At 42.2% G+C, this 16,741-nt stretch overlaps 1 protein-coding gene across 1 annotated transcript in view; it reads right to left on the reverse strand.

Annotated features, from left to right (window-relative positions):
• Positions 1–16,483, reverse strand: part of iglon5 (IgLON family member 5) — a 97,936-nt gene extending 81,453 nt beyond the window's left edge. Inside the window, exon 1 of the mRNA XM_079692341.1 lies at positions 15,839–16,483. Coding sequence (XP_079548467.1) covers positions 15,839–15,899 — 61 coding nt within the window. The 5' untranslated portion in view covers positions 15,900–16,483. The remainder of the gene's footprint in view (positions 1–15,838) is intronic.
• Between the last annotated feature and the right edge of the window lie 258 nt (positions 16,484–16,741).

A 16,741-nucleotide genomic window follows, 5' to 3' on the forward strand; every position in this document is an offset into this window, starting at 1 on the left:
CACAACCGCAACCCTCTTGACATACCTCTTGATTTTTAGATTCACACTGAGACTAGACCTGGTTATCAAACATGTTCTACCTCTTCAATTCAAGCACCCGTACCCCTGTTACGCACCATCTGCACCCCAAACTGCGCCTGGTGCTAGACAGCAATCTCACAGTTTATGACACAGTGAGATGGGAAGAGCAACAGAAGTCCAGCACATAAAAATGGAGCGATGGGGGCAAATTCAATGAAAAATAAATGGGGAGCAGATGGGTTGAGAGAGGAACCCCCAAAGGATGAGAAAGAGACTCCTCAAGAGAAACTGAGAGAGAAAAACAAGGACACAGGTTAAAGGAAGACAGATAGATGGAAGTGTGAGCTGGAGTTGGAGTAAAAAACAAGCCAAGACAGATGTCAACATCTGGGGGGGGGGGGGGGCTGCAGACTCCACAGGAGAGCGACTGGTCAGGGTGGAGGGAGGGCTTAGGGGGTGTTCGGATGAAGAATGAGTGCAATGAAACATAATCAAAGACAGGGAGAGAAGGGATTACCTCCTGTGCTTCAGTGGAGTATGTAATTGTGGTAAAAAATAAAAACACAGTGACTCGCGGGGACAACAAAACACTATTGTGCTGCACAGAGCCGAGTGTGATGCTGGGAATTAGCAACAATGATAAAGACGGAGATAAAAGTGAGAAGATGGGGAGGAAAGATCTGGCTGATTATCAGTGTGATGATAACAGTGCTGGTGGTTATCATAATGAAGGTGGTGAGGATCAAACGTGGTATGTCTTGATGATATGACAAAAAAAGATGACTTGATTAAAATTGCTACTGATGCCAGTGATGATAGTGGTATTTTGTTGGCACAATTGTAATCACAGAGATTCCAGATTTTACATAAAATACCATAATCCAGTATAGCAGGAAGGCGGTTTTGCCTCATGAATATTCAACCAACAATATGACCTTGGGGTATCAACACGGGTGTCACTCATGTGCTTTTATTTTAAATCTAGTATGACTGCCTACACTTAAAATTCAATTAGTGGCACAGCCATGTTACACATACAGAAACAAATCAAGTATTTCCAAAAAACGTATTTCCCACAGTCGGTGAAGGTCTGACCCAAACTCTTGTCACGCATACTGATGAGCTGTCCACTATCAAGCCCCAGGGCGAGGTAACCAGCATCAATGAAGACCAGCAAAGGTGGGGGGAAAAAATTGAAAAAGGCAACATGGAAAAATAATTTCACGTTTATTAAAAAGTTCTGCCTTTCCCAAGGGCAAAACAAATGTTAAATGTTTAAGGTAATGCCATCTAGTGGTCTGATCAAAGACACAATGAGTAACAGAGTGCATTACAGGCTGATTAGAAGAGGGATTTCTACTCGGGTCCCTTGGTATTACTGGAAGCTTGTTCCATTGTGTTTAATGGATTGGGGATATCGAGTGTTATGAGTTGGGAGGATCACATGTCTGTTAATGTCTGAGTCGTGTTGCATATTTTGTTGTCCTCCTCATACATGCAGGAAATCAAATTCTACTGCGGGCAACCATGTTTTCATAAACTGCAGCCACACCAGTGTAGGTTTGAGGACGACTTGGAACTAATATCCTTTAAACATAATATACAACCTTAAAGCTCAGAGTGCAATATAAGCAATGTATTTAGAAGTACCTTGGTAAGACACCCAGTCACCGATAAGTCATCGTTCTTTTATATACTTTGCAAAGCACATTGTTTTGCATCGTGTTGTATTCATTGTGAAACATTTTGCATTACTTCTATACTACCCTTGAACCAGCAGGATTACAAAAAGATGAGCTATGACATTTGTATGTATAATTTAAATGTCAACATTTCCATAGCACAGGTTTGAAATACACATGTACCAATCTGATATTGTCTTGCTTCCTCTAACTGGAAGCTCTGTAAGGTGAGTGCCGTACGTGGATCAGCAAAGCTTTGATTAACTGATCTTCACTCTGACCCCAATCTTAGAAAGGCAGAGATATGGCCTTACTCTGCGTTGCTTTACACAGGTAATGTATGGCAAGGTCATCCGTCAACCCTGTGTAATTAACTAGGTGGCTGGAAAATGCGCCTTTAGGATACCATTAACCCCTGCTAGCCTAACAAGCCTGTGCAAACACAGACTAAATACACCAGCAAACACACATCTGTGAATAGAGTGAGTGGGAGAGCAGAGGAAAATCCATTTCATGAATATTGGATTTCATTATGAGGGTGAAGAAACAGCTTTGCTGTGGATCATTCTTTAATGACCCAAAGTCCATATGCATGAATCTTTTAGTAGTGGCTGTCGGTTAGATATCAGGGTATATGCAGCAATCCTGACGTCACATTTAATACCTTTTAAGACATTTTTTAAGAACACTTCGAGTTTTAACCAGTTACCTTGGCGACACACTTTACCTCACATTGACTATATACAGTATTGATTGTCCTTCCTCCTTATTTCCCAACCATTTGGACGCAAACTTGCATTTCCCCATAACGATGTTGTTTAACAACCGGCATAAACGGACCTTCGCGCATTATCAAGCAGTGAGCGTGCGATGTCCTGTTCAGATGACGTCAAATCCAACGGGAAGCCATAAATAAACTACACAGAATCACACTACACACCTACGCAACATAGGCGGATTTTGCGGGGGGGCAGGGGGGACATTGCCCCCCCTAGTGTCTGAAATATGTTACAGCATTACTCCGTCGAAAACTGTTCCAATACAAATATTTTGTATATCAATATTTTAATAAGGTAGGACACTGGTTAATAATATTTGAGCGTGTTCAAGTAACCAAGGGATATAGTAGTTATCAAATAAGTATAAGATGTGCAGAGTTATGATCAGTTTTACAGTTATGTAATGCACTGTGGTTGGGGGGAGAGACCGCCCCTTCCATATGAGTGTGTGTGTACGGCGGGCATGAGGCGTGCATGACGGGACGAGTTGTGTTCGTATGTGGAAAAGTCATACTCAGTGCGGTGAGCGCTGGCTTTATTGCTACTGTATCCGTAGCACCCGACGCAATAGTTGGGGCTGTGTACTGACCTCAGTAAAAAAGGTTTGCCCCCCCAAGCGCAAATGTCAAACTCCGCCTATGCTACGCAACGATTACATTCAGCCACACTGTAGAATAAAACCTCTTTGGATAATTTATATACTTATTGAAAACGAGCTACAAAATGTAATTCCTTAGAAGATGCCGTTTAATACTTTTTAATAGCCTTAATTTTCGCTAAATTGATTCATCAACTTTTAATACTTTTTAAGACCCCGCAGACACCCTGGATATGGAGAAGAAATGGGAAGGGAAAAAAGCGCATGGGTAAAGCTGTTCTCCCATTAGGTTTAAACAGACCATGAGGATTGAGCACCTGTGTCATGGACTCAGACCATTTTTGGACAGGTGGGTCATCCTGTTGCACAAACAGAAAGAGTCCAAGTGGAGATTCAAATCTAAGGATTAAACTCTTATTTTTGGAAACAAGACTTACTTTGGGGACTTGTTTTTAGATGATTGAGGAGGGTCTTATGTCTTTGTTTAGGTTTTTTTTTCAATATGAGAGAAGTAGCTTGCGTCTGAGAGCCTCTCCTTCCCTCCAAACTGATCCTCACTAATTGGTCAAGAGGTCAGACTCCACTTTACTCCTCTCCTCTCTTTTCTCGAGCCACTAGACTCCACCACACTTCAGTTTGGGGTTGTCGCTAGTCATTTTCATTTTATGAGCATGTGACATGTCTGACCGAGATGTTTTTTGTGTCTTATTTTGGAAGCGGAGGCTGTCATATTCAATACACTTAGTCATAAAATATATTTATTTTAATTTTAACACCTTCTCCTTCAGTCAATCAGTGACTCAGAGGTGATTGACATTAGGATGAGTAGCTTCAAAGAACGCTGGTGAGAAATAAAGCTAACACGGTAGGGAACATGATGTTAGCTAACACTAGTGCATGCTGCTGCTGAGTTTGTTTGTCACCTTTTAGTTGTTCAAAATCAGGTTTTTGTGTTTATATCTGAGCACATCTGTATTCAAAGATACAACCAAGAGCATCTGAAAAGAGACTGTTAGATCAAAAGGCAAGATTGTGCAAAAGATCAAAAGCTTAAATCCAACACGAACATATTAAAAATAGCATTAATCACTTGTAATTAATACCACATGCTTTATTAATTATGTATCTGCAGGTTGAGGGAAAGCAAGTGTTCTCGATTATAAACCTGTTTAATATCAGCATGCGCCAGCCAAAGACGCAGGTGGAGTAACACAGGCATGAAATGAATGTTGCAACCAACCTGGCAGAGCTAATAAATAAAACAACCCACCACAGCCCTCTTTATGTTGTGCTTCCAAGTAAACCAACTCTATCTGACTCATCCATCCTTTGTGCAAAGTACAGTCCATGCCAAGAGTGGCCTTACCCTTTCCAGCATCGCCAATGTCCTCCTAATGCAGAATTGTTAACCTTCACTTCCTTACCAAGCCATTACAGATGCTCAACTTCCCTCAAACAGGATTTATCAATTCTCCAGAATCTGTTCAAAGGCACTCTAACCTCAGCAGTTTGTTCCCCATGTCTCCCTTTGAAATAATATACACTTATTATTTATGCAGTTTTTGAAATGGCAAATTCCCCTTGTTCTATGGTTATACTCACTGCTAAGTAACTATTGTCTATATACTGTATAGAAAGTGTCGACAATGTGTGGTCTCCAACTCATATGCATCCTTCACTGGCTTCCTATCAGCAATAATAAAATCTGTTCGAAGGAGTGCCAAGCCTGAATCACAGCAACAAGGGATCGTACCGTACCTGTGTCTTTGAAATGGTTGGCATGACTTTTCCCTCTGTGCCACGCCAGCAGCCCTCAAGTGGTATAATCAAGTTGCAAAAATAATCATTACCCAGAACGAAATGTCATTCTTGCAATCATATGCTTACAAAGAATCCATGAAAATATACATTTGACTAGTTGTTAACAAAATGTATGACATAAAAAGGAGACATCTAAGAAATAATCTTCAAATATAACTTCTAATTTGCAAAGCTAATTCCTGTGTTTTTTTAAAGGACAGTCTCCATCGTCATTGCTGTTTTTGTATGCGAGTGATGTAAGACTTGGAAATAATTCAAGTTACTGCATGCCAACCTTTGGATGGAATTGGACCATGAGAAATTGTTTATATGTTTACAAAATGTGTTTTTTGAAAATCAACAATGACATAAATGTGCCAAATTAAGTCCTACATATATATAGATATGGGAAGAAATATTGCAAAAATAATTGTAGTTTTGAAAACAGCTAGATTGCCCTGCCCTAGAGTGATTTGAGCTTCATGTATTTTATTCACCAACACCTGCTGTGATATACTATAACATGATACACTGGCATGATTCAAGTTATCCATATCATTGCAATTATCTTCCAGAGGGAGAACGTTACAGCGGGTAGCTCAGCGGACTGGGGGAACATCTTTAATTAGTTATTAGTGGTGAAGATGTGGTGTTCCCTATTTAATAAGGCCATACCCAGACCGCTGACAAGTCTGATTTTAATTGTATTACATATGTCCATGTCCCTGCTGGCTTGAAGTTACCCCAGAAAAAGAAAACAGATGGCCTTTGGTTGAGAGAGCGCTTGTGTCTTTAAGTGTGAGCTGAAAGAAGGAAGTGGTAGTAACGGGTGAGTGGGCACAGTCAGATGGCCAGGGGGTCCCCGGGGCTGAGCACCAAAGCATCATTTATACAACACAAACTGGCTGGGTTTTACATTATGATAAATATGGCTCTACTCTAATGCAATTATATCCACTTCTATGTTTGACTGATTCATTACTGTCCTCTGAATTGAAATATTGCCGTTTCCAAAGCACGCATTTCAAAGACTTTTGCACTTTACTGTATTGCTTGACAACTTGTGGTGCGTCTTCTTTGCGTTCAGCCCTGACAGTCCACTTCAAGTCCCTGCTTTAAGAAATTAAATTATTACCTCACATCAAACTGCACTGTCCAAATGGGATCAAAGGACTTCTATATACTTAAGGATACAGACCTTGCTGTAATGTAGAGAGAAGAAAACCAGTATTAAAAGAAACGTTCACTATTTAGTTTCTTATTCAGAAGATGATAATAAACATATTTTCCCAGGTGCATTATATTCAGCACTTTGAAAATGTAAGATGCATAACATCCTTTAATCAAGTGCTATCCATTACAAATGTAATGTCCTTGCTCTAAGTGCTTGAAGGTATTAAACCTGAAGGCTAGTCTTCTTTTACCATCATAACGCTTCACATTAATTTACCACACAAAACCAGTCCAGTCAAAAATGTAATTAAAGGAAAATCAATCACGCCAGCAGAAACATTTCAACATTTTTGGATTTTTAAATCCTCCGTAGGGCGGAATTGAAATGCAGTTCTTTGCTCAAACTTTTTTGCACACTGTAATCGATCGGCTGCTATCTCTCTTTTCTATCTACCGTCAAAAAAATGAAATACAAATCTTAATAGAACCCGAATGTCAATAAGACTTGATCATGATGGATTCAAGAGAGGATCAATCACGCCGGGCTGATTGAGAAAACACCTGCCCTGCATTTGTCATGTCTGATTTTGCTGCCTCCCTGCAGCACACAGATCAATTCTGATTACAGCTGTCAGACGCCGAATAACAAAAAAAGGTAACTGCAGGTTTGATAAAGCAGATATTTACGATAAATAAGTCAACATGAGGCTTAAAAACAAATGATAAATTGGGTAATTTATCTTCAATGCTTTTGTTAATATCTGATTTTAATCTTTAATACTGTGGTTTTTGCTCTGACATCAGCCAGATTATATGTTGTTGTTTTGCTCAAACTCTTTCTCTTTTTTTTTATTGTGGACCTACTTATATGTTACTTTGTATTGGTGGCCTCTCATCGCATCATATCTCATGTATATGCCTAGTTTTGTTATTTATAGTACTGTTTAAATGCATCTCCCTCACTGTATCTTCCAGTCGATCGCAGCATAAGGGGCTGTAAAACAATTTCAGCGGATGATAAATCAACAAATCCATTTATTTAATGTCAACAATTCCCATATGTCTCAGAGTGCAGCCATTGTTGTCAGGTATAGATATTGACTTGTCAGCAAAAATATGTTGTATTAGAGTACTGTTGCCCAACATTGAGCAGCTAATTGCCCTTTTCTGACACCTTCATTATTCCTTAATGGGACTGGAGGTCTGCTGGCCAGATAAAGGTCACATCGATACAGTCAGTACCCACTGACGAGGAGAGAGACTGATGTTTTGCTGCTGTGACAAAATGATTTCACAAAAGTCATTTCTAAAGATTGCGTTGTTTTATGGGCACAACCCATGGAGTACTATATTTGATCAGTGTTTTAAAAAATACCATTAACCCAGAACACTCTTCATTTAAATGCGCTCTATTACTGGAATGACTGCTGCAGGAAGGAGAGAACAGCAACTCAACAAGGACAGAATGATGAGGAAATGTAATTGGACATTTTACTTTTATCTCTGGAATGATATAATGCATATTAATTAATCAAATTTGGCCAAATTGCATCAATTTCTGGTGCTGCTCTAACAAAAGAGGAAAGAAAAAAGGAACTGTGAAATGTGTTTTTAAAGCAAACCACAGCCTTGAATACACTAAAGAAAAATATGTTTTAAGATGAAATTGGAAGTCACCCCAAGAATTATATTAGCACTACTCATCCACATCACTCAATGGATAAAGGGATGCAACGTGATTGAAACAAATTGTAAAAGCACACCATATCCTTGAAATGTTTTTAAATAGTGTTGCAAGCCGAATTCTGTGCTCACAACTGCACACATGCAGGTCCAAGCACTAATGGCATTCCACTCACTGCATTAAGAAAATATCTGGGAAGTAAAGCCCTGGCTTTTAGCGCTATCCAAATATAGTAACACAATAACACAGAAGCGTCTTTTCCCAAACCCAATTAATCGCCTATTGCAGCACAAATGTTTGATGAAATCTCACCTAATAACCAATTATCACAACAGCCTCACAATATCATAAATATTTTTTGTGCCAAAAACCATTCCTGTGATCTCTTACTTTATAATGCGTGCAGCCATTTTAAACAGCTGATACCCAAAGGAAAAGAATCAAAGCCACAGTGGAACATTTCCTGTAAGTCCATTCACGTGCTGTCACAGCCAAATCCTTGGTGAAATTCTGCTTAACTGAGTCTTACTGTCAGTACGTCGTGCTAACATGGACATTTTCTTATAAGAAAATCCCACCGGCAACTTTCCAGCTGAGGCAATGTGTTGGGATTAAATGACAGGAGAATTTTGTAGCATACCTTTTTAATCGCAGCATAAGCTAAAAGAGTAGGCCCCGACTTCGCCAAGCAATGACTACTTCTGGGCATCGGCTTTGGTTTGTTTATCTAATTATGTAGCTTTCCAAGTCACAACAGAAACATGTAATGTTAGTATTTGATTGCTATGTGTGCTGACAATTTAAAGAGAGTCTAAATATAATATTTTACATAACCAGTGGATTCCTGACAAGCTCGCAACCACTCATTATGATGTGGGCCCACAGCATGAGCGTCTTATTAGAGGTGTACTGCCTCGCTGAAATGACTCCCTAACCAGTGGCGTATCACATTAGCACCAGCTTCTTAACGCCGCAATATCACACAACAAGTGAACCCGAAACAATTTGAAAACTCCCACTCACAACAATATCACCGAATCACAGTTTTCATTGGCAAGATAAACCTGCCATGTTTTTTATTCCAACTAATCATCTGCCTGCGGAATCAATCCATCTCGATCACTGCCTGTTGCGGGTCTTTGAATCCCCCCTCCCCCTCCTCCCCCTCCTCCCTCACACCATCTGTCTCTTCCCTCGCTTCCTCCCAGCAGCCCTCCTTCAATCATTTTTTCATAACTCCTCAATCTCTCCAGCCTGTCCACCCTCATACGCTCTCTCTGTCTTTCCCCCCCACTGCTTTTCACTCCCTTCATTAAACATATATACCCCACCATGCACACAGCATGTCATATGTGACTTGTGTGTGCACATTTCACAGCAATGTGAGAACATGTAAGCTAATGATTGAAGCAAGGTGGCATTGACACGGGCCACGCCTGCAGCAGCAACAAGTCTGAGCTGCTGACCAGTTCATTATCATTGAGAACTGCGTGCTGCACAAACTACACACCCACACGGCTGGTCGCTAACTCCTGACAGGAATTAAAATGATGTGAGAGTCAGGAAGAGAGGGAGAGATTCTTAGAGTCGCTATTATGTAGTGCCAAAGTCCAGGGACCCGGCCTCTCATATGCTTTTTTCTGTTCCCATAGGAGACAATGCTGGTATGTGGGGCTCGTTAGCACACCCTGTGTCGCTTCTCCACCCCTCACTCATGCCTTCGCTCTCTGTCTATTAAAGTCTGGGACACAATTATCCCCATTCTCTGCCTCTCTCTTTCAGCCTCATCTTTCTCGCCCACTGTGAATGAGAGTCTGGAACACAATTACCCCTGTTCTCTGTCTCCTTTTCCTGCACTTTATCCATCCCTCTATCCCTCTCCACCCCTTATGGCTTCAGGAGAAGTCTGTGAAGTGAGCAGCTGCTAAAATATTTATTGATCTGTTTTCCACAATTTTATTTATTTCCCTCTCTCCCTTCTTGCTCTGCTTTCCCCTTCTGAACAGACACCGCAACATCTCCGGCACCTTTACATGTCAGAGGCGTTGGAGGGGCTGAACATTCACAACACAAAACCATTATTCATCATTTGTTTCGCCCAGGAGTTTTACCTGTGTAAACAAAAGAAGAGACGCGAGGAAAATGTGAAGGCATATGTGAGAACAACAGCATCAGCTACAGCTAGAACAGATGTGGCGCAGATTGAGCCGTGAGACAGGTGGATTGTTTGCTATATTTTGATGTTGGTGCCAGCTTCAGGGTTTGTTGATATGAAACACCAAGGTGCTGCTCTTTTTTTTCACAGCGTTAAGGAAGTTGTACACAACTGCAGGCTATTGAAGTAGTAGTAGTCATGGCAACAATGCCCTGAGCAATTATAATTACAACAGTAACAGGGTTAGTACTGGACTAAATGGATTCGCTGATGGATCTGACGTTATCACTGCGTAATTAAAGGGCTTCCATGCTATCGGATGTCCCCGTGGTAAATATCAGCGCAGTTAACCGGGAGTTTTGAGGTTACTCTAACGGCGAGCCATTCAGCAGTCGTTTGAAACTAATGTTTTTCTCCAGCCTTCTGCTGTAGCACATGATTAAACTTCCACACACACATGCACACAAGGGAAGGATCACACACATAAACACTACACACACTGAGGCACAAAAAACCCACACAAAAGCTAAGTTCCATCACCAGGCATGGCCTGCATTAGTGCTTAAGCCTTTTCCATTGATTTGCCGGCGAGCTTCTTGTCTTTTGGTAATGAGGACAGGGAGAGAAGCAGGACCCTCGTCCCTCCCGGCTCCCCTAGGACGAACCGCCTGCACTAATCTGAATTGTGTTTCCAATGATGCTAACTCCCTGGCACAAAAAAAGACTAGAAGGAAGAGGAATAGAGAGAGAAAAAGCACACGACATTCTCTCCCCCTCTAACAGCATTCATTCTCTTAAACATCTGCACATCAACCAAACAAAGACACATCTCTGTTTCTCCCCACAGATAGCTCATTCTGCAGTGTGGACTGAAGCCTTGAGAACCAAAGGGAAGAGATGTGCAGCTTGCTGAGACTCAATTTGATTTTCTCTATATGAACGCAATTGAAAAGAGATCAATAAGAGTTATTAATATCCATGCTGATGTGTGTGTATATATAAATACGTCCAATTTTCTCCCTCCATTGGCTTTCCATTGATTTACCGCTCGCACCTTTATAGGGGGAATTGTTGGAATTTATCTTCCAAGTGGCCAATATACAGGAGCTATTCTAAAGTGTATGCATGCATACGTTTATTTCTGTGTGTGTGTGTGTGTGTGTGTGTGTGTGTGTGTGTGTGTGTGTGTGTGTGTGTGTGTGTGTGTGTGCCTACGTGGGCGATGGTTGATGTGAGACTCGAGTCACCACTCGTATCTGCTTCTACAGCCACTCTGCTCCCTCTTGAATGATCCACCCTCTGCACTAAATAAAACATATTCTTTTTACATTTGTTACAGTGAGAACACACAGCCAACGCATGTCTTTGGGACTGGGACATGGGGAGGACGAGGGGAGGATGTAACGAAGCAAATTACTACAGCAATTAAACACAGTAACTTCCTGTCCCGAGCTGAGAGCTGTACCAGTTCCTTTCCATTACACTGAACTCCATATATTATAACTGTAATTATAATTGCCAACAAGCCATACTGTAATCATTATTTATGGCACGACACTATGCGTAATTGCCAACCCCCCAAACCATTATGAGAGACTCAGCTGAAGTGTTTATCAAAACAGACAGGTGTAATCTCAAGGGCAGCGAGGTGGTGGCGTGCCTGCGTCGGCTAACCATCCTCGAAGGATTTGAACCTGTGACCTCTCAGTCCCCGGTCTGGCCAGATACTGCTAACTCTATAGATGCAGAGTTCAGCTTCAACCTGGCAGGTCAAGAGGTCACCAGCTCAGGGGTTATTCATCTCTGTCTAACCTGTAATTGGAAATGCTGCAAAACCCACAGTATGAGGGCACTAATGAATTAAACTCAACATTCCATCTGTTTGCGTCTTGTAATATTGCCACTGATATCTGCCAGCCCTTAAATGAATAGTTTACTCCTACCTTCAGGATGGAGATATAGATTACTCAGAGCCAGGTGCAATAGATGGAAATGTTCTTTTTTGGAGCTCACTTATTTTGCAACCTTTGTAGTTAACAAAAAGACCCAGATTGTACAGTTTTCTTATTGTTTTGTTAACTAAAATGGAATCTTTACTTCCAGCAATGTATTTTTATTGTGTTACTCTTTGTAAATCATATTTCCTCTTTTTAATCTATTTTACTGACGGATAAGTCTGCTCTGGTGTGTCTGTTTATCCATGCTGCAAGCCAAATGCTGGGAAATAAAGACTGAAAGGGACTGTTTTTTGTTTACAGGATCCTGAAATTCAATGATAATAATGTCATTGTTGGTTCGGTATGACATCTTAGTTATTTAAATTAGTTAATTGAAGTTATTTTACTAAGTAGGTTGTTTTTGACTTTCAAGAACTACATTTTTCTACTACTTTTATAATAGAAAACGTCAAGATTGTTCTCACTCTAATGCCATTCACCATAAGATAATTTCCCTACTTTACTATACCCAACAACACTGGAATATAGGAAATAAAATTCATCTCAGAACTCTTCTTCAGTATGCCATGTTTTATTCAGCCAGCGGTATCAGGTTGATAATGTTTCCATACAACACCACTTATTTTCCATCAGAACCTGACTTTGCAGTCCTAGTTCAAAACACAGCTAGCTTTTCTTGTAGTGCTATCTTGGATGTGCAAGACATAGATTCAGAGGAAAGTCTTGAATGTGCAGCAGCACAGGCCACCACAGAGCAGCAAGAGAAATAGAAAAAGTGAAACCCAAGGGAGAAACATTCAGACCACAGACCCACTCCAGACTGGATAAACCTCCAACCCTTGTCCCTCAGGCTCTTGAGGCAAAATCCAGGCCCTCTACTCCAACACTTGCAGATAAATTAAACCTGCCAAAATGGCAAAGCATTTGTAAGCCAAACATGGGAAACAACAGCACACAGAAACCATGGATTTCAAAGGGAGGGAGAAAAAGCAGAGTCCCCTCCAGAATAGGAGCGCAAGGCATCTGTTGATGCTGGCATCTCCTTTCTCTTCATCTCCAAGCCAAGACTGGTGATCCAGCCGAGTGTGTGTATCTGTGTGTGTGAGGGGGAAAGGGAGAAAGAGAGTGGCTACATGCTAACATGTGCAATGTGCATTGACCCCACTTGGCCCCCATATGTTGCTAAAACAAGAAGGATGGCAGGCTACAATATGACCCCACCTGTTTTCAGCTGTGTTCCTGCCTTGTACACTTCCTCTTAGAAGAACCTCCATCACAGCAGCGCATGTTGGTGGGAAGACCCATCTGTTAGACTGTTTGAACATGAGTGACATACACGTACTTTAAACAGTTGCTTTTTTGTGAATATGCCGTGAATGGATATCTGTAAGGCAGAAATCTGTTTCTTTAATATCTAAATGTAGCGTTGATATAGTATCCTTTGATATACAACCTTAAACGTCCTCTGCTGTGACCTATGTAGCCCTGTTAGCAGAAGCAATTTCTCCTGTCATCTTCACTTCTCACCGAATCAATGACAGCATTATTCTTATTATCCAATCATGCAGGTTTCTGTCATAACAGATATCCTTTGAGCAGAGGGTAAATTGTTTAATTTCATGTGGAGGTGTGTGTGTACACGCACTCCCAGTCTTAACGTTTAATCAGCCCCACGGTGTCTCGTCTCGTAGGTAAAGAAGGTTTTGATTAATTACAGACAGCTTCTGTGCCGGAAATGCACAGATATTCTGCTATATTTTAGAGTTTCCTGGAAAATGTAAGAGAAAGAAAAAGGAGAATAACTGTGGAGGGGGAAAGCGTGACAGTATCTCATGAACTGGTTTGTACACTCGCACACCAAGCCAGCAGGAAACCTTGAATAGCCTAATTCTTTTTGGCAGCAAAAGAAAAATCCCTTTTTCAACCTGGTTGTGAGTGTACAGGTCTGAAAGACATTTTGCTTTGTGTTCCTGGAGGGTATGAGAGATACAATTGGGCTCCCTCTTAATAATTATTTGTTGTGCATAATGTGAAGTTGCGTGATTATCACTGTCAAGAGGGAAAAACATGTTCAGGGGATAAAATAATGGGATTTTGTGTTTTTTTGTCATTTACCGAGCATGAATGACACACACAATTTTCTTCACAATGGTGGTAGAGCCTTAAAGCAACCACTTACCACACTGGCCTGACTCTTAAGAGGCACAGATACAAAGGATTATTTCACTGCAGCATGATTTATCAAGCAGTGGACAGTGCCTGTTTAACAGTCATGTACTTCCTTTATAACGCATGCTTTTTAACTTAAAAGAGGGACGTGTTATGGACTTACAGCAGGAGGGATCCCACTCCAATTTGATTCACATGTGACAATAACCAATCATTCCTCAACTGCTGCTTAATGATTGGTCACACCTTCACATTGCAAAAACCCACAGGTTACAAATGCAGAGGGCTGAAAGCTGAAATGAGACTCAGTGTGGTTGTAGGGTTGGTTTGTGCGCTGCTGGAGTGTGTGTGTGTGTGTGTGTGTGTGTGTGTGTGTGTGTGTGTGTGTGTGTGTGTGTGTGTGTGTGTGTGTGTGTGTGTGTGTGTGTGTGTGTGTGTGTGTGTGTGTGTGTGTGTGTGTGTGTGTGTGTGTGTGTGTGTGTGTGTGTGTGTGTGTGTGTGTCCTGCAGGGCTGCCCGTGACCAACCGTGCCCGTGACCAACCGTGACCAGCTGGGCTCCCCTGCCCACAAGGAGCTCAGGAGCAGGAGGCTACAAACCGTCTGCATCTGCACGTTGTTAACCTCACATCTTATTGCACTGACACATCAATTATTGTTATTAACGGCAGGAGTAATTTATTTATATACTGATTTCCCACAGGATGAAGGCAGGTGTAATTGAGCCAGGTGTGTGTATTTGTGTAGCCTATGTGTTCATGCTAGATAGGCAAAAGGAAATTAGAAAACATGATGAGAATGGCGTGCACAACTAATATATGGTGGGACATCCCAAAGCATGGAGAGGAAATTAGAGGAGGAAATGATGAACAAAATAATGCGGGTGGGTTTGAAGTATTCCCTGGTCAGTAATCCCTGAAGACAACAACACAACTCTGTTTGTGTCATACATAATGAAGCAGTTTAAAAGGAGATCTTCTCTGGAGCAAGTTATCTAGATGTTGTAAAAGAGAAGATCAATGAAGAGCGTTTGTCTCCTTTGCTATGCTGTAGGGGAGATGTTTTAAGGCAGGGATAAAAGAGAAGAATTCAGGCTTCACTACCCAGTGCATGTTTGACCCCCTTAGACCCCCCTCCCCCCAACTGTCCATATTTTCCATGTATCTCTCTCTGTCTCTCGACCTTGGTTTTGAAGAGAGAGCACACAACACTGTCTTTCCCTCCTGAGTCTCTCTGCATTGCTTCTACCCATACTTACATTAAGCCCACCACCAACATCCCCACCCCCCTCCCCCTCTTTGCACTGGTGGTGCGTCGTGTACGTGGGAAAGCAGTCCCATTCAAGTCACGTAAAGGAATGTTCAGTGAGGACGGGGGGTGTGAGTCTATTTTTTCATAGTAAACATCTTAACATGCATCACTCGTTGCTTACACTGAAACCACGAGGTTGGCTTGGAGATGAACCTGGTGCTGTGCGCTCGCTCTCACGCACACACAGACGCATGCACGCACGCACACACACACACACACACACACACACACACACACACACACACACACACACACACACACACACACAACATCTCTTTCTCTACATTTCTGTCTATCTCTGCGTGAGCAAATGGAAAACTGAAGCGCAGTGGTACAGCAGACACGCGTGATTCACGGGCAGGTAGAACCCCCCCCCCCCCCCCCCCCTTCATCATCATTAGTATTCACCTCCACAACCGTTTTCCGAAAATGAAAGGCGAAGATACATGCGTAGAGGCGCATCAACACAGAAACGTGAGCACATCGCTAAAGTAGCTCGTAAGAACTTACCTTTCGACAGCAGCACCAGGATCAAGCCAGCAAACGCGTTCCGCAAGAGAGGGCAGCCCATGATGGAGTTCTGATTGATTTTCTGCTTGTTTTTGCAGCCAAATGCCTTGGTATTCCTCCTTTATGTTGCCGTTGCGGGGAAATCGGTGTAAAAAAACGACCCAGTAATGAATGTCTATTGCAATAGTCCAACGCTTCTACATGTGACTGGACGAAAACAACGGTCTTATCCACTTGACTTTTTCCTTCTGATGACCCGCGTCAGAGATAGAGGCGAAGAGAGCTGTTTGTCTTCTCCTGTGTAGACTCTGAAAACCAGAAATGACCAAAGCAGGGGAGAAAAACAAATATCCCACACACTTAGTTTGTCTCTCAGTGCCTTGGAGAAAAATGTTTGAGAAAATGCATGGGAAAAAAAGGGGACATGTAAAGTGTCCAATGAATTGACAGGAATATGTTTTTTGTGAGAGAACAGGATGGGGTCTGTGCGTCCTGACCAGTCGCAAGTCTCCACTTGAGCTTAATTAGCCTGCTCCCGTGTGTCTCTGTTGGTATGCAGCGCGTCTCGTCGCTCCGCACTCAGCGCGTCGCAGGGAGCAGCAGTGAATGCGAGGCGCACAAGAAAGAGCATGATTGACAGTTCAAGGATAGCCCCTTTCTCCCAATCACCGGCCCCAAGGAAGGAGGCGGGATGTACGATTGCACCGATGTCCCGTTTGGGGAGGCTGGCCAAGGAGCCTCAGCGGCCAATCGGAGGCACGCGATGGGCGGGCAGAGCGCGATGCGAAGCACGGCGCGGTGATAATGCAATGTGATTTATAGCCAGTTCGGTGTTGCTGCAGTACTCAGAGAAAACAGTCCACAGGGGGACAGGCGGGCATAATAACTAAGGGACAGAGGTGG

Source organism: Notothenia rossii, assembly GCF_949606895.1.
Source record: "Notothenia rossii genome assembly, chromosome: 7".
NCBI lineage: Eukaryota > Metazoa > Chordata > Actinopteri > Perciformes > Nototheniidae > Notothenia > Notothenia rossii.